The sequence below is a fragment of the Diabrotica undecimpunctata genome, chromosome 4 (genome assembly GCF_040954645.1).
Source record: "Diabrotica undecimpunctata isolate CICGRU chromosome 4, icDiaUnde3, whole genome shotgun sequence".
In the NCBI taxonomy this organism is placed as follows: Eukaryota; Metazoa; Arthropoda; class Insecta; order Coleoptera; family Chrysomelidae; genus Diabrotica; species Diabrotica undecimpunctata.
This window is the reverse complement of record NC_092806.1, coordinates 146,570,865-146,590,389: the sequence shown is the minus strand read 5'-3', so window position 1 is coordinate 146,590,389 and position 19,525 is coordinate 146,570,865. Positions and strand designations below refer to the sequence as shown.

Here is a 19,525-nt window from a genome sequence, read left to right as displayed (position 1 = left end):
CCAAAAATCTTGATTTTGTAGCTGATGGTTTAAATAAAATCTAAGTCTTGATTGCTTCTGTTGTGGTATAAGAGCTAGTTCGGTACCTAAGATGCGATGCTTTAAATCTGCGCCAGGTTGTTGTCTTTCTTCCCGGAAACTGTGACACAATTCTTATTGCTTTCGCATCTTCAAAAGGATTCTCTTCTAATCTCTCCAAAAACGTAAGATCTTCATGAAGGGTAGATATTTTTGGTCTTCCAGAACCTTGCTTTCTTTCGTGAATTTTTTGTTCTCTCCATCTTTTATTAATATTAAAAACTGTTATTCTGCTTACGTTAAAATGGTTCGCTACGGCAGATAGTGACCAACCATCTTCTAATTTCGTCACATTTCTTGCTTTTAGTTCTTTGCTAGCATGTGGAGCCATTTTTTGAGGTTGAACAGAATAATTTATCTGACAAATTTTAAGATTTGTCAGTGACAGTGACAGTATGTAAATATTAAGTATTTATCCTTCAATATACACTGCTCAATTTTCTACAAAATACGCTTCAAGAGTCGTATCAGTTTTTTTAGGAACCAGCTGTACATGTACCAGGGTTCGTATTTTCGAATTCAATCGAATTTTTTCGTATACGAGTTAATTCGAATAAAAAAGTTTGTATACGAATCTGAATGCGTATTTTTGAACGTCGATGTCGTTTTTTGTTTTTATTTATGGACTTAAAGATGGTTAAAGATCATGTCCATGTTCTGTGCTTTTTCTTTTTAAAGAAGCTATTCATTAAGTATATATTATTTTTGTAAATGAATTGTAGTAGCTGTTAGCTGTTTATTATATATAATATACACAGTCTAATTTTAAAATACCCTCTGAATCTTCCTTTCCATTTTACTATTGAAAATAGAGCCATTTTTACCTTAAAATTTAGCGAACTTTAAAAATTTGTAGCGCACTTTGTTTCTAATACAATCAATATAGATGTTAGATGTTGCTACAGATTATTATTTTTTGATGCACTGTCAAAGTGACAATAATAAATAAAATGGAGTACTGGAATATCCTTTTAAGATTGACGCAAAATTTTCTAGTTTACGCCGTTTTCAGGATAACTGTAAAAATTCTTTGGCCCCAAGTGTATACTCTTCAAAAGTCATTAATGAAAAAATATATTAGAACATAAATTAGAACCGATAAGACAAAATTTTTAGTTAGAGTTGCAAAATGGCGGGTTTAGATTCATTTTTAACTAGCACCAGAAGAGATTACAAATGGCCTTATCCAAAGCCTATGGTTTCAAAGTAAGTAACAATTAATAAAATTGTATAGATGAAAAACTCTGAGTTGGCTGGTAACTTTGGTTTGACCTAAACATGGTCGTTATTACCTATAGAAAAATGGCTCAGTATTTTTCTTTTCAGTTAGAATCCTAATTACCGACATTACGTTGTTTAATTTTAATTACACATAACATTTTATATGACTACTAAAGATTTTTAAACCGTATTGTAAGTGGGTTTTGTAAATGTTCAAGTATCACTGATGATGGCCTGTACTGTATGTTTCAAACTTAAATACGAATTTAATTATTTTTTCTCTAGAATCACTTTGTTTTACGTAGGTTATACTACAGCCAATAGGCTTAATATACATGTTACTACCATGTTTTTTTAAGTAAGTACCGTTTTGCGATTCCGCCGTCGCAGCGCTACGGTCGGCGTTCCGCGCATGAGCGCTGATTACCTACATCTCTTGTCTACGCACTGACGCCATTACAGTCCGATTCTTCATTGTATACTTGTTTACTCCAGTGTTTAAGATGCCTCCAACAATCGTGAGTCACGCTGATTGTGAAGTACGGGCTGTTATACGATTTCTTAGTGCTAAAGGCGTAAAACCGATCGATATTTATCGTGAGATCGTTGAAATTTACGGACAAAACATTATGAGTGATGGAATGGTAAGGAAATGGGTGAGAGCATTTAAAGATGGCCGCACAAATGTGCATGATGAAGAACGGAGTGGGCGTCCTTCGGTCGTTAATGAAAATTTGGTGCAGAAAGTGGACGAAAAGTTGGGAGAAAACAGACGCTTTACAATTTGATCATTGCTTTCCTCAGTATTCTCGTAGTGTTTTGTAACCCATTGTTACCGAGAACTTGAATTACCGGAAATTGTGTTCACGTTGGGTTCCAAAAAAGTTGACGGATTTGCACAAAACCCAACGTTTAGGCAGTGCATTGACTTTCCTTGAGCGGTACCACAGTGAAGGTGAAGATTTTTTAGACCAAATTGTTACTGGTGACGAAACGTGGGTGGCCTACGTCACACCAGAATCGTAACAACAATCCATGGAATGGCGACATTCATCATCACCCAAAAGAGTGAAGTTTAGGCAAACAATTTCTGCCCGGAAAATCATGTGCACAGTTTTTTGGGGCAGAAAAGGAGTATTGCTAGCGGAGTTTCTGCCTCGTAATGAGACAATCAATGCAGCGTCTTATTGTGAGACATTGAAAAATCTGCGTCGTGCAATCCAGAACAAAAGACGTGGCAAGTTGAGTAAGGGTATCGTTTTGCTGCATGACAATGCCCGTCCACATGTGGCTAATCAGACCAAAGATCTCATCAAATCATTTAAATGGGAAACTCTGGATCATCCTCCATACAGCCCTGATCTGGCGCCCAGCGACTACCATTTGTTCCAGCACTTGAAGAAACACCTCTGCGGTCAGCGTCTTCAAGACGATAACGAAGTCAAAACATTTGTGATGCAGTGGTTAACAAGTCAGGCGGCAGAATTTTATCAGGAGGGTATTCAAAAACTGGTGCCACGTTATGACAAGTGCCTCAATATTCACGGAAATTATGTAGAAAAGTAGATTAAGGTACAGGCTTTCATGTAAAAATAAAATTATTGCCATATCTTTGCACGTCTTTTTTTAATTCCAAAACGGTACTTACTTAAAAAACACGCCTCGTACATCAACTACAAAAGTCATCGGGATCTTGGCAAAAACTGCTATATATACGGCCTTTAATTAAGCGCTTCGTATCTTTAAATTTAAATCAAACAAGTAAGTGTGTGAGATATCGAAATTTTTTCTTCGTTTAAAAAACCTCTGGCCAAAGCGTCGGATGTAAGCCTTCCTTAGGTATATCTATGCATTTCTCTACATTGTTTTTTGCATCCATTCGTGACCAGCTATTCGCTTAATGTCATCAGTCTATCTAGTTTGATGTCTGACTTTACTTCTCTTCTTATAGTATGAAGTATCCCCCTCTATCTTTTTTCCTTGGTAAGGATGTGGCCTCGTCATATAATTTGTTTGACTATTTCTATTCACTTCTCTCTGAAGAATGAGAGACCACTTTGGAGAATGAGTAACCAGTCATGTCCTTTATTTGGTCTGACCGTCTTACTGGAGATCTCCCTCTGGATCTTTTGCCTGCTACCGAGAACAGCGAACATGCCTATGTTGACCTTCTATATTTTGGATTAATATATTTGGGGCTCGCTTATTTGACATTTTCCGGCATCAGGCCATCGCATTTCACTGATGCCCTTTATTTCTAAATTCAGTCTATTCATTTCATGGATTGCATTATAAATTTTACCTACTTTGTACATGGTCTTGACGTTCCAGATGTATATATTAATAAACTTCTTAGATTTCTTGAAGGTGCTCTCTTCTTTGACTAAGCAGTTTCGCTTGCTAACCATATCGGGGTTAAATGGTTTTGTTGTGTTATTCCTTCCCTGTCGGATTTTGCAATCTGATACTAATGATCAGTAGCATTCACTTTCAAAGCTGTAGATATGATAAATGTACAAGAGATATTCATATAGATGCTTAATGTACTGGTTCCTCCTTTCTACAGCCTTATGCAGTTGATCTATTTCTCGGTTCATCTGCCTAGGGCCAGTTTCCCAACTCTGCTACAAAAGAGTGCCCTACCACTAACTAACTCATCCGCCTGAAGCCGTTGGTCAGTAATTAGTGAATTTCTTATACCGGAAATCACTCGGTGGATGACTCGCTACGCTGGTAAACAGATTGGAGAGTGAGGGGAAAATTTTGGTGTGTGAGTGAACAAAGATGCAGGTTACGCAATTTGTCTCTAGGGTGCGCGGCATATATATGCCACACTCACTCCTGGGTAAAATAGAACTTTTTCACTCAAACACGGTCAAAAGGACTCCTCCAACACACGGGGTGTGGGTTAGATAGGTTCTTCTTCTTCTTCATATCGGAGTTAACCGACGTTAGTGATCATCATTGTGAAGGCTTCTAGATCTTCTGCCAAATATAATAATTGTCCTGCATTTGATATCTGATATCCATTCACAAATGTTTTTTAAACAAGAAACTTTTTTCTTCCTATACTTCTACGACCTTCTATTTTGCCTTTAAGGATTAGCTGTGGTATTCTATATCGATTTTTGCTCAGTATATGTCCCAGATGAGACATTGTTTAGTGTTTAATAACAGTCTTTAACAATTATCTATCTGTGTTGACCCTCTTTTATAATTTTATTGTCCACACTTCTGGTTCATACAAAAGTACAGACCAAATATAGCACTTAACCATTCTTAGTTTTAGTTCTAAACTGAGATGATTATTCAAGATAGATTCTAGGATAAATAATTGGGTAGGGCTAAGATGGAATATTTTGTAGGACAGAGGTGAGTGGTTCCTGTTAGTCTACTTTTATGACAAGTAGCAGATTCTGTAAGTTTATTCTTCTTCTTAACAAGCTGGCATCCCAGACAGAGTTCTCGATAAGTGGCCAGCCAAAATAAAAATACAAGGTGGCGTTGCAAAGTTAAATTAATAAGAGGTAAGGGGTAGAGGGTAAGTGGTTGTTATTTGCATGAATAAGAATAAAATCTGAGTGCAACCACTGTCTTTAGTAGTAAATTCCTTGCGTGAAGTGTACACTTTTTAGGATTTATGATTTTTAACCTGATTAGTATTTTGACCATTTAGAGCGTCTATTAAGAAATAAATTATGGTCACTTTTAAATTTAGTCGACAAATAAAAACAGTAAAGTTTTCAATATTTTTATTTCTTATATACAATTAACACTTTTATATATTTCAGTTATTAAATACATTCCAATAATATATCAATTTTAGACCATCAGAGCCTCCTGCACGTGTTAAACACAATAACGACTATGTTGCCCGACTGGTAGAACCATATTGCCATTGTGATTTTCATTTGTATGAACCAGAGATGGGAAGATATAAAAAGTTGGCCCAAAAGGAGATGCAGCTGTATCAGGAGTTGGAAGAATTGAGTAAAAAGGTAACGCAAAATTGCTATTATTATTATGTAACTTAATAGTTGTGGATTGTGAATTAGTTTTCTAACTTTTTTTGTGAAAATTGTGATTTTGTGAAAATGCTAAAACAGATCATCATCATCGTCATCATAAGTGGCTCGACAATCCGTTGTGGATCTTGGCCTGCTCACAAAGAAGTCGCCACTCCTGTCGATTCCTTCTCTCCATCTTCTGACTTTAGCCACTCTTCTCGTACCAATTCATTCTGCCATGTAGGTACTATTAGTTTATGGATTGCTGCAAAAAGTTGATCATCAGATTTTTTATACATTTCCGAACAGATTTCATCGATTTCTGGGGCTTTATTGTCTTTGAGTTTTAGGATGGCATTTGACACTTCTTCTCTTGTTGGCTCTTCACTGTGTAATTGAAGTTATAAATTTTGTTAATTGCCTATGTCGTAACCTCCTTCAATTACGTTTATATTTAGATGTTCGCTGAAATGCTGTGTCCATCTGTTAAGAGCTGAGTTTTTTTCACGTAGAATTTCACCGTTAATTTCTTTATAAATTTTTAATCGTGGTTAAAATTCTCGACGGCTATTATTTAAGGATTTGTAGTTTTCCTCGTTTTTGTTAGATTTCCTCATTTTATTTTTATCAAATAAACTTTGTATCTCATTAAAAGTGTTCTGTTTGTATTCCCTCTTCTTAAGTCGATAAATACGTTTCTTCTCTCTTCTAACACGTCTACACTCTTCTTTTTTTTCTCCGTCTACAACCTGTGTTGATGGTATTTTGATATGCTGCGTTCTTTGTATTTGTGGCCATTTCACCATCATGATCAAACCAAGGATTTCTTTTTTCTGACTGGGTTTTGCCCAATATTTCAACCGTTTTCTGTAACACAATATATAGTTGGTTAATGTTGTCTTCTTCTTCCAAGTTTTCTGTCCCTTTTTGATCTTCTATTTGGTGTCTGTATACATTGGCAATGTCGGTATCTTTTAGTTTATTAATGTCGATTTTTTCTCTCTTTTTCCCGATCCCGTTTTTTAAATTGGATATTCTTTCTTTAAATCGTGCTTTAACTAAATAGTGATCACTACCTATGTTTGCTCCTCTAAAAGACCCAACATCTGATAAGTTAGAGCAGTGTCTTGCATCGATGATTATATGATCTATTTGGTTAATCGTTTCATTATCAGGAGATTTCCAAGTTCCTTTATGTATATCTATGGAGAAATCGTGTCTCAGCTATTACCATGTTTTTAGACATCGCAAAATTTTGAGACCGTTATCATTAGAGTCTACATGTAGGCTCTCTTTCCCGATGGTAAGCGAAAATATATTCTCTCTTCCGACTTTGGCATTAAAGTCTCCTGCTATTATTTTGATGTCATTTTTTGGGCACTCATCGTACTTTCGGTCTACTGCCTCATAGAACATGTTTTTTTCATCATCCTCTTTTTCTAATAATGCTAATATTAGCGAACTTCCCTTTAAATCTTATTTGACATATCCTATGATCAATAGCTTTGAAATCAATTACTCTATGTTTGACTTTGCTGCTTACAATAAATCCTGTACTAAATTCGTGTCGGATAGGATGTCCTACTGTAGTAAATATTGCAGTTATTTTTTTTGAGATGCCTGAGCTAGTCCACCTCATTTTCTGGAAACAATGATATCTGATTTGGCTTTATTCATTTCTTGTATGAGCAGAGCCGTGGCTCCAGCCTGATAAAGGCTTCTTACGTTTCACGTGCAAATTTTTAAATCATTATTCTTATTTCGTTTGCGAGTTTGTCGTAGGTTGACAGTCTGGTTTCTTTCTTTGTGGCTCTCATAAAAAAAGGTTTTTTACAGGGTTGGGTAGTTCACCCAATGCCAACTCATGCCTTTTTGGAGGGCCATTTCACCCGCTTTCGTCAGTTCCCAACCCAACTTTTCACCCGGGTTGGATACCAGATCTCCAGTTGGGTTGCTCGGTTTACAGGGGACACCAGCGTAAAGGTGAGAGTCAGATTTGAGTAGAAAAGGCTAATTGGAGTAAACTGGAATCAACTCCATGTTTTCGCATTCTACTCATTTATTTCCCGTAAATGCTAAAACACGTCAATTTTTATTTCAAAGGAGATTGGTACCTTTTAACGGTATAGGTATCTGTCATTTGTCAATCCCCCTCCTTCCACTACTATAAATCTTTAATTGGCACATCATTAGACAGCCGTTTCGCTGATAAATTCAGGCATCCATGATTTTTTTCCATATTATCTCTATTATTATGAAAAAAAAAAGTATTACACCTCTTAAAAACTAAACGTAACGCCTATATTTTGCTGGTTTGAAGGATAATTTTTTCCCATCACGTTAAAAACTACATTACAACGAAATTTGAAACAATAATACGAAATTTTATTAAATTTAATGTAACGAAAATGAAATAACTCAATTTTAAGTTATAAAAGCATATACCAAAAAAAAATAGTAAATTACATTACAAGATGTAATGGTAAGAACAATTTCACTTCTTACCATTTTTGTCGAAAAGTTAAAAATAACGGAGATATTGAGCAAAAACGGCTCTCCTTTAAAACTCACATGGTGACTGACGCAATGGCGGAATTTAGTCACAATTTTAAATTTACACTACTATTGACCCCCCCTCACCCACCTAAAGGTTAGAATAATAAAATTTGGGTCAGCTTGCCATACAAGGTCAAAAAATGCAATCCCGACTGAACTAATACGACTCGGCAATTAATTTAATTGTGATACAATTATTATTGTATGTTGTGTTCTGGTTTACTATATTTTTCTTCATAGTTTTAAAACTGAATTACCTGTTTTATATTTTAGATGGCAATTTTATCCAGCGACATTCTTGACCATCCATGCGATACCGATGACGAAAAAATGAAAACCATATACCAAACTGACTACATCAAGAAAGGTTTACCCTTAACTTCATACAAGAAACTGACGGCTGCAATAGATTCTCCTGTAGGAATTCCTGTAAAGGGAGAAATTATAGGTTTGGGTCGAGGATATAGAGATCCTACGAAATTCAGGTTCAACACCTTTCCCAAGCCATTTGTGGATGTTTGTTCACAAATTGGTTTCCAAAGAAGTAAGTAGTTACTGATACAACTGATGTTACTTTGGTAAAAGTTTTTACTGCATTAATCTACTGCCGGTATCCTCTTCTGTTAAGATTTATCAAAGTTTATTTTCCCTTCAGCTTTCAAATACTACATTCGGACGAAATTTAAAAAAGTTTCATAGGTACCTATACCTCCAAGGCTGGATTTTGGTTTTTTATTCTCAAAAGTGCCGTTTTTGTTTTTTCTGTTGTAAATGGATCACAGCTCGTTTGAAATATGATGAAGAGATTTAGCCAAATGAAAAAATGATGTTATAATTTATCCACCATCGAAATATCTTTTTCTAAGTTTAAAATAAGATGTTTAATAGACTGATGGAATTGTCAATGATCTATTTTTCACTTTTTTGATTCGTTTTAAATACCATAGGAATTATCATAGCAATTTTGTCTTGTTAACTCAGTTGATGTTAGTAATAAAAAAGAGATTAGAATGAAGTCCACAAGAAATCCACAAGAAATTCGAATTCAGTTTCGAGTAAATTTCTTGTAATTAAAAGAACTATTATAAAATAAAGTCATCCCAGGAACGCACCTCAAATATATTTTATCATATTATTTTAAATTCGTCTACTTTCGTTAGTAATAATTCGGCCATTCATCTCGCTTCTTATGTTCAAGAAGTTACCATTTTTATAACCCCATATTAAAATAATCATTATTGCATGTCTAAAACTCAGGCCAGTTTCCTGCCCCTTGGAAAATGGATAACACGATTATGCTACCCAAAATGGATAAATTTCATACCGATGTGCAATCCTACAGAACCACCTCTTTAATCAACACACTAGGAAGAATCCTTGAGTAGATCCTTAAGGAAAGATTCACAGGATTTCTCGAAACTCACAGCATCTCTAATTATCAATACATAAATGAGAACACAGTCGCGTTCTTTGATGTCCAAAAGGCTTTCGATCAATGTCTGGAACAATGTACTCATCAAAAAACTGATTGACATTAGGCCACCGTTCTTCTTCTTCAGGTGCCATCTCCTCTAAGAAGGTTGGCAACCACCATGGCAATTCGCACATTCGATACCGCTGCTCTAAAGAGGTCAGCAGAAGTGCAGTTAAACCGAGCTCTCAAATTGTTTAATCAGGAGATGCGTCTTCTTCCGCGACTCCTTCTAACCTGTATTCTTCACGCAATAAAACCTTTTTATTGCCTGTAAGGCCACCTTTACAATTTATAAAAATTGAAAATCTTAGTGACACAACTGTAAGATTGAAAATACATGATCTTATCTTAACACCCTTTTTGCTATAACATAGAGTCCCATAAGGTTCCATACTAGCTTCATTGTTGTATATCATAACAGCGACCTAACCATCGAAAACATACTCGGCAACTTGTGGTCTATGCAGACGATACGGCCTTACTAACCACAACAAAACGGTACAATCCTGTCAGAGTAAGCCAGTGTCCAACGTTACTGAACACAGCATTGAAATCCAATACTTCCTGGAATTGATAGGCGCAAGGCTCTTATTTAGCAACAGCAACTAATCTGGTAGTCCTGTTCACCAGGATTATCAACTGAGATGCTGATCTAAAAGAAACTTTAGACAGGGTGAGAAACAAAACACTGTTCCTAGATCAACTTTAGAGAAGGATTGGCAAAATGGAAGCAAAAACTCTTATACATACTCTCAGCTCGTTGCTGCAATCGTGTCCACTGTATTACGTATGCCTGCGTCCTCGGTTCTTTCCAGCATTCTCTACACTAGACTGCTTGTAGCCAGTTTCTCTCTACTCTTTTTACGTCATTCACTGGTCCATATAGTCGGTAGTCGTCCTCGGTTTCTTTTATAATTTCTGGGTTATCATTCCATGATTCGTCTTGTCCAACGTCCATCTTGTGTTCTAGCTAATTAACAAAGGTATTATATATAAAACGTATATAAAATTGAAAATTGACTTTTTAGCACCAACGGCAATAGAAGACTGGTTTGTTCACAGAACAGGTACCAGCGAATATCATGATACCATCAACAATATGGGTCTTAATATTATGAAGTCGCGTCAGCAATACACTGAGCCATTGCTCTCCACAAGAGGTAGAGAAGATGATCCATGTCGTTAAGAAAATTGTGTTTAACGGTTTGAAAAACATTCATTTTAGGTTGGTAAGAAATTAATAAAATTTTAGTTATAGCACAAATGAGTTTTCTTTAGAGCCTGTTTTAATTTCTACAACAGAGTTCCAAAAACATATTTGACAGAAGAAATCGCGAAAATAAAATTGGCTGATGTTAAATATAGGTAATACAATGCTTCTGAAAAATCAAACATGTCGGAAAAATGAGGAGATTCATAGATAAGCAGGTATTTTGTCAGAATACTTTTATTAACAGTAGCAAAAAAAAACTTTTCTGACGGAACTTGTTTTCCGATTTTTGTGTCTGACGGGTCAAAGTGGTCGATTTTATGACTATCAAAAAATTTATTAATAAAACCGTTTTTCAACGTAGCAATAGCAAACAGAACTATTCACGATCTCCAGAAACATTTAAAAAATAAAAATATAAAGCGTGTAGTAAAGCTCAATATAATACAAGACATTAATAAGACCGGTTTTGATATATGGGGCTGAAACGTGGACCTTATCTCAAAATGAATTACTCAAGACTTCTTGGTATTTTTGAGCAAAAAATTCTTTTCAGATCACGAATACACGAAGAGATTAACATTTTCAACACCAGAGGGCACAAGAAGTAGATTACGACCACGAAGGAGATGGATTGATGATGTGGAAGAAGACCTACATATTCTAAGGGTCAGTAGATGGAGGGAAGTTGCCAGGAATCGACAGGAGTGGCGACTTCTTTGTAAGCGAGCCAAGATCCACAACGGATTGTCTAGCCACTTATGATGATGATAGAATTAAAAAAAAGTTTAAGTAAAAAACCTTTATAATAGGTAAATAAATTAAAAACCCAAACGGGCTATGTCATGAAGACAAAACGTTTTCGGAATCCATGTTCCATCATCAGTGTGTAGGTGTACATGTTTTGAGCCACTAAATATCAGGGTAAAAACCCGTTAAAAGTTATATGTTACAATTTAGTTTACATTATTTGGTATTATATTTTAAGATGTTAAAGTTACCAGTGGATATGATAACATGGCGACGTATGACTCCACATGAAGTTGCTGATCCTGAGACGAAGTGTCTACGAGGACTTGATGATAGCAACTCTAGTTTTTTCCATCAAAAACGTGTGGCCTGGAGGGCACACTGCACAGCACTAAAGGCACGATATGCGTCAAACGACATTTTCAAAGCTGATGAGACTAGATTGTTTTTTAAAATGACACCAAACAGAACTTTAAAACTTAAATCGGAAAAGTGCGTTTGTGGAAAGCTCTCTAAGGAAAGCATTACAGTTTTAGTGGCGGCTAACTTGATCGGTTCGGTGAAGCAAAAATTGTTAATGATAGGGAAGTCGAAAAACCCACGTTGCTTTAAAAAACATAAAAAATCTACCGGTGACCTATAAAGCAAACAAGAGTGCTTGGATGACTTCGGAAATTTTTGAAGAAGCGGTTTTGGGGGATAAACAAAGAAACTTTGTTTTCTGCCAGCAAACATAACGAGTGTCCTTCAGCCCATGGACCAAAGTGTCATCAAGAATTTGAAAAGCCATTACATGAGAAGATTTTTGATGGAATTGGTTGAGAACAATGGCGATCTTAAACTAAATATTCTTGACACCATCCTAATGATTATTAAATCCTGGGACGAGGTGACGAGCAATATAATAAAACATTCCTTCAAACACGCAGAATGGCTGAAAGATCAAGGATTGACTGATGATGACGATGACCTTCCATTAGATGTTTGGGCCAGACAGTTTGAACTTACTATTACCTACGGACCAGAAGAGCTAACAGATTTTAATGAAGTTGATGAAAATGTTGCTACAACATCTGGACTAGGACATCCTACAAGCAGTTCGTGTAGAAGAAGAAGAAAACAGTGACCCGAAAGTGGAAGCAGAGTCAGAACCAGCTCCGACCCCTCAGCAGACAGTGGATGCGGCAAAAGTACTGCATCGATTCTTCATCCACCAGGAAGACGACATGAGTGCTGTGGAAGATTCTATTCGTCTTCAGGACAAGATCAGGTCAGTTCTGTGGAAAGGGAAAAGGAAACAGACCATTGATAAATATATTTTACAGTAGCATATTTGTTATTGTTCAGTACACATGTTTTAATTGTACAGTCATTTTTTTATACTGTATTGCTTATATTATTCTTTGATAAATCTGTGGTGTATAATACAGTGTTTATTCATTCATATTCATTTTGATAAATTTTTTAAATTAAAATAGGTTATTTAGTACAGTATTATTAATATTACAGTATCGAATTTTGTCTCTCTCTGTATAACGATCTCTCCTTATAACGATGAAAATTCCCGGTCCCTTGCATATATAGTTATAGAGAGAGAGGACTGTAATTATAAAAAATTTTTTTTTTCTATTTTAATTTTCTAGTGGTAAGTAGAAAACTTGGAGCTGTAATGGGCAATAGCCGCTTGGCTATTGAGCGCTAGCATTGGAGATGATTTTCAATTGTATTTTAAACCTTGTTAAGACAGCTTAGGGAATATCTCATAGCTCAGAAAATAAGTCATAAATTTGAAAAAAAAAAATAATATGAAAATATTTAAATACTCAAATTTTCAAATATTTTATTTAGATAAATACCAAATGAACAAGTCTGTTTACACTTTTATCGTAACTATCAACTTCACTTCTAACGCAAATATCAGCCCTGGTGAAACCATTTCCGGATAAATCATAGGAGGAGTCACGGACTTCAAGTAAAATTCTGTGGCCATACTGTTGGTTTAATTCGGGAATGCACACTTTAGTTCCATATGGAATTCCTATAGTCTCATCCATAGCTAAGGTAACAAAATCTGCCCTGTTGTCTAAATAATCCTACAAGTTAAAACTCTTTATACTTTTTAATAATAAAACAGTAAATATTAACCCATTTATGCCCAACGCTTTAAAAAAATAGTCAAATTATCTAGACCAACCATAGAAATTTGTTTTTGGTGCTTATTAAAATATTCTGTTTTATTATAACAGTAAATATTCTGTTTTATTATAACAGTTTTATCTGACTCGTTGATATTGACAATAAACATCTACTTAATGCCCTTGGTAGGTTAATAACTATTTTGTCATCTTACCTGCAATGTCCTTAATTTTTTTCCTTGTTTGTCTTGATACCCATGCTCGTGGTCTTGATCATTATAATCTGGATAGTACGCTGTCAGAGTTACATTTTGATAAACTTTTCCCATGCATTTTAAAGAAATTTCTAAAAAAAATTGTAAGTAAGCAACTTATATCAATATAAACTTTGAGTCTACAGAAATCATAATTTTTTTAATTTCCTGTAAACCTTCCTACAGGAGAACAACTCCTAAACATATTCCCATAGCCATACTCATACCCCAAAAATATTTAACATTAATATTTAAGAAAAAAGAAGGAAAATTAAGAAAAAAATATCAACAGATATGTCTAATATTATTAATGCCAAGATATATAATAATACAAAAATATACTGCAAGAAAAATAGAGTAAAAAGCGAAGAACAACGCAAAACATTAGGCTTAGAACTCAACACCAATATTCAAACTTTGGGAAGTAATACATAAGTTGTAAAGTATTTATTAAAACTAAAACGAGAATTGTAGAAAACGTCAAATACAACAAGGTCTTTTGCAGAGATATTCCACATTTCCAGTAAGTACTATTTAAAATATCCTTACAAATACACAAAAACATGGAAGCAAAAATATAAAGGAAATATATTACTGGAGAAAAACAAATACCTATGGTTCTTCATAAATACGTCTCCAAGAGAAATAGGTAGTAAACAGACTAAAGGAAGAAATAAATAAAATACTAGAGAATCGAGTTAAGCTGGAAATAGAAGAAAAATGGCAGGTCATACAGACAGCTATGTCGGAAGAAAAGGAAATATGTATAGGAACATGAAAGCAGACCTACAGTAAAGAGACGTCAAGACTGGTTCGATGAAAATTGTAGGAATACTTTGGCAATAAGAGACAGAGCAAAAATACAAGGAGACAAAGAAAATATCCAAAACATGAGAACATGATGGAATTTATGTGGCTAAAACAAGAGAAGTTAGAAGAATTTGTAGAAAGCAGAAAAGGTAATAGCTAGAAAAGCAATTAAAAGAATAGAAGAAGCCTACATAAACAAAGGAGTAAAAAATTTTTACCAAGAAGTTAAGAAATCCAGAGAAACTAAAAAGAATAATACAAAGTATTGAAGAAACAGAAAAAGTTTACTTCTAGGAGAAACAATAGAAAAATTAAACAGAAAGGCGGAATACTTCGAAGATCTGTTAAATACAGACCAACAAAAGGAACTAAAGGGAAAAGAAAACGAAGGACATGCGAGAAACCAACTTTGAATTGAGTTAAAGAAATAATAAGAGGCCTAAAAAATAACAAAAGGGCAGGAGCAAGTGTTACCGTAGCTGAGATTTTTAAGGAAGGTAGCGGAAGACTGAAAGAAAGAATATTCTGCTTGCCACTAGCTGTTTAGCAGAAGGAAGAAATGCCGAAACAATGGACTAGCGCTCTTATTTATCCTTAGTGAGAAAGGCGCTTAGAAACCAGAGAAATAGGATAACTATGAAGGAAAATTGTTCAATATAGTTCACAGTGAATGGAGTGAATGGAAAATAAAGGGATCCGCTATCAACGAATTATACAACTTCAAAGTGGTGAAAGAGTTTAAATATCTGGGGGCAGTAATCATAGATGACAACCACATAGAAAAAGAGCAAGAGTCTCAGCAAGAATAGCTGCGGGAAATAGATCTTTATATTCCATTATTAACATTAAGCTGCTAAAAAGTCAATCTATATTAACACTGTACATGGCAATTATTCGCCAAATTATTACATATGGAAGAGAAACATGGACTCTACATCAGCTGAAATAAATATGCTGCTGGTATTTGAAAGAAAAGTCCTCAGAATGATATTTGGCCTTCAAAAAGATGTATTGACAGGAGAGTGGAGAAGGCACGGCAATGCTGAATTGGTGACTCTGTATGGTAGTAAAGACATCGTCAGGCATATAAAAGCTAACAATATAAGATGGACAAATCATATGGTAAGATCACAGGAAGATGGAGTGCTAAAGACAATGTTTTATGAGAGACCAGACGTCTCTCAAAAGTTGTAAAGCCAGTCAAGAAAGGAAAAAGAATAAACCAAACAAAAACGCAATATATGAAAATGAGACAAGACATAACAAATGATAGCAAATATATCAAAATAAAAGGTACAGAGAAAAGAATGAACAGATATAGGCAAAAGATTAATGAACAGCAGCTAAACTGCGAGCCAATAATCAGATCTAAAGTGATATATGCCAGCAAAACGTGAATTATAAACCAATAGGTAGAAAATCATGTAGAGATATGGGAAAAATGTGCTCAGAAAAATCTTCGAAAGATGAACAAAAAAAGAAATAATGAGAATGTATGAAAAACAATAATTACGGCAAAATATGAGCGCAAAGAGCTAGATGGTTTGGTCATATTATACGAATACCTGCCAGAGAACCGAAATGTTAAAACAATACTAAAGGGGAGAAAATGGGAAAAAAGAAGAGGAGTTCAAAAAAGAAACGTTTGTAAGCATTAAATAAGCAGTAAAGCAAGACTTGTCAGAAATAGATGTTAGAGATATTGGAATCAAGTCGAACTTCCAAAATTCTTGAGGTTGCGGTCAGAAAGGCCTAGTGATTAAAACAGATATGAGTATTCTTTTATTAAAAGTCGAGCTTTCAAAACTGTTCAGTTTTTTTATATAGTTAAGAAGTACTTGTATAAAACCCTGAAGATCTACGCTATAATGAGGACGAAATTACGAGAAGCATATATGAAAGCAGACCTACAGAAAAGAAGATTCACAGTATACGAAAATAATTAGGGGAGCAAACAGAAAGTTAAATATAAAAACTGGGGATTAAAATAACTCAAACAAATCAATAGAAGAAGAGATTAGACAAACTCTAAGCAAAATAAGAACAGCCATTGGATAACTGAACTTTATCGTGTTGAATAGACACGTGAACATGAAAATAACAAACGGATAGAAAAAATAAGATAGGGAGTATCAAGGAAAAAACGAATAATAACATATATTTAAGAAAAATATTGATGTGACGCAGACATCAAAGACAAGCGAGTAACAGCAAATGGATAAAAAATACCAGCATAAATGGCCTCATGGCTTAAAGCAATACGTTGAACTACAAGATCCTGAAGAAGTTGATGTAAAAACGGAATATAAGAGACAGGAAATGGAACAACAATTTAATAATGGTTAGATAAAAATGGATAACTGGTTTTACAGGCGTACTTTTTATTATAATACAAGAAAGTGTTTAGTAATTAAAATAATATTGATAATCGCATGTATACATACTCACCGTTTTCAAGTAAAGCTGAAACACAACAAAAAATTCCTACAAAAGCGAAGCCACGCAAAAAAATCATTTCTTATGATTTTATTTGATACCAGTTAGGAGAACTCTATAGGCTAGCTGATTATTTTGCTATACTCTTAGCAAAAGTAATAGAAACATATACAAAAATGCTTCATTTGCATTGTTGCAAATGAGGACAACAACAAAAGAAACATTATATGCTAAATTTGCTTTAACTTTGTATACACAGTCGTTTTGCAATATTCCATAATAATTGTTATATAGTTATATATAGTTATATAGTTACTATGATATATTATAGTTTGTTTTTCATATTTTTTTATAATTTTTAAATAGTAGGTATAGTCCAAATTTAATAACTTTCATATACTTTAACAAAAGAAGAATATAATGAAATCGAAAATGAGCTATTATTCTGTCTTTTGTCAGTGAAGGTTCTATAAATAAAAGGATCTAATGATTTTACGATTTAATTACGTTTTTTTTTATTTTTCTAAATCATTACTTGTAATTGACAATACAGGGTGTTTCAAAAAGGTATGTCATAAATTAAATCACGCATTTCGGGGACAAAAATAAATTGATTGAATCCAAATTACCTTATTACAAAAGTGTACACAAAAAAATTACAGCCCTTTGAAGTTACAAAACAAAAATTGTTTTTTTGCATTATCTCCTAAACTACTTGATATTTTGTAATAAAAACGGACACGTTACTTGTGCAGTCCTAAATCCCCCCAAACTTTTGAGTACCTACCTTCAAATCAAATGAATTTTGTGACATCATTAGTTTAACATTATTTTTAAAATTTTTTTGCCTCATCACTTTTTCTAAAAACTAGTTTTTTCCTAGTTGGCCATAAAATTACAATTAGTTTCTACGGATACAATAATTACAAACAGTTCCATCAATAATAGTCAATAATTTGAATCTATCATTTATTGTGTAAATAAGATTTATATTAAAAATTTTGATATTACAATGGCCTACACATTTCAGGAAATGGCAGATATGCATTTAACTTTGGGTAAGTTGGATTAGATTAAATTATGATTTCAATAAACAATCGGGAATATCGTAGGTGAATGTCAAGGAAATAGTGCAGCAACCGCAAGGCGTTATGCAGTAAAATACCCCAATCGAAATACACCCGATAGACGATTATTTCTGACCATTGATCGTCGTTTACAGGAAACGGGTACATTCCAACCGCAAGTTGCTGGCAATAGTGGTCGTCTAATAATGGATGCAACTGATGAAGACATTTTAGAAATCATTGAAGAAGTCCCTGGTACAAGTACAAGGGTAATAGCTGCTCAACTCAATGTTCCTCACGTAAGGGTTTGGAGGCGTTTGAAGGATCAGCTGCTTAAACCCTATCACTTAACAACGGTTCAAGAGTTATTGGTTGAAGATTATCCTAAAAAGATTGGATTTTGCGATTGGTTGTTAATGGAAAACACTCGAAATGTTAATTTTATTAGAAATATTTTGTTTACCGATGAGGCTACCTTCAGTAGAAATGGAGCAGTTCTTGGCAAACGATTTACAAGAGTATTTCGAAGAAGTGAATATTGTAATAAGGCAAAATATGTGGTTTCTACAAGATGGCGCTCCACCGCATTACAGTAGGTCGTGTGGATTGGAAGGGGTCGTGACGCACCTATTTCTTGGCCACCTAGAAGTTCAGGTCTTAACCCCATGGACTTTTGCTTTTGGGGGTTTATGAAAAAGAAAGTGTATTCTGTAACAATAGAGGACGAACAACAATTGAGGGTTAGAATAATTGGAGCTGCAAATCAATTTCGTCAGAAAAATATGATTTTTCAGCGCATTCGGTTTTCCTTATTGAAACGATACCGAATGTGTATTGAAGAAAATGGGGGTCATTTTGAACATTTATTGTAATATCATATTTATAGAGGTTATAGACATTTTTTGTACCTGTTAATTCATTTAAGCCATTTATTTAGTTGCACGTAATTTTTTAAAGGTTAATGAAAAGGGCCGTAACTCAATAAAAACTATTTTTCGAAAAAAGTGATAGGAGCCAAAAATTTTTTAAAAATAATGTGTTAATGATGCCACAAAATTCATTTGATTTGAACGTACTCAAAAGTTTGGGGGGATTTAGGGCTGCACAACCCCCTTAAAATTTTTTTGTGCGCTTAGATTTTGTTGTTTCTTTTTTATGAAAAATGCCTTCAGAACAAGAAAGTAACGTGTCGATTTTTATTACAAAATGTCAAGTAGTTTAGGAGATAATGCAAAAAAAAACAATTTTTATTTTGTAACTTCAAAGGGCTATAACTTTTTTTGTATACACTTTTGTACTAAGGTAAGTTGGATTCAATCAATTTATTTTTGTCCCCGGAATGCGTGATTTAATTTATGACATACCTTTTTGAAACACCCAGTATAACAGATACTTAAAATTCATGAAAAAAGATTTTTGTTCACATCAGTAAATTTCTTTTTACATGTATCCTTTGTGAGCGTAGGAGATTTGTCTTAAATGTCAATTCATTTAAAACGGCATACAATTGTCTGTAAATCTTTATAC

General features: G+C 34.3%; 2 protein-coding genes across 2 annotated transcripts; one reads left to right on the top strand and one right to left on the bottom strand.

The window, feature by feature from the left end:
- Positions 1–986: 986 nt before the first annotated feature.
- On the top strand, positions 987–10,593 carry LOC140438489 (uncharacterized). The gene is made up of 4 exons (XM_072528148.1): positions 987–1,284; positions 5,126–5,297; positions 8,136–8,406; positions 10,365–10,593. The coding sequence occupies exons 1-4, from the start codon at positions 1,208–1,210 to the stop codon at positions 10,520–10,522; spliced, it is 678 nt and encodes a 225-aa protein (XP_072384249.1). The 5' UTR covers positions 987–1,207; the 3' UTR covers positions 10,523–10,593.
- Positions 10,594–13,116: 2,523 nt separating this feature from the next.
- Positions 13,117–17,098, bottom strand: LOC140438488 (uncharacterized). The gene is made up of 3 exons (XM_072528147.1): positions 16,944–17,098; positions 13,647–13,777; positions 13,117–13,389 (listed from the first exon to the last, which is right to left on the bottom strand). Exons 1-3 carry the CDS (start codon positions 17,008–17,010, stop codon positions 13,141–13,143), a joined length of 447 nt encoding a protein of 148 aa, XP_072384248.1. The 5' UTR covers positions 17,011–17,098; the 3' UTR covers positions 13,117–13,140.
- Positions 17,099–19,525: the final 2,427 nt, after the last annotated feature.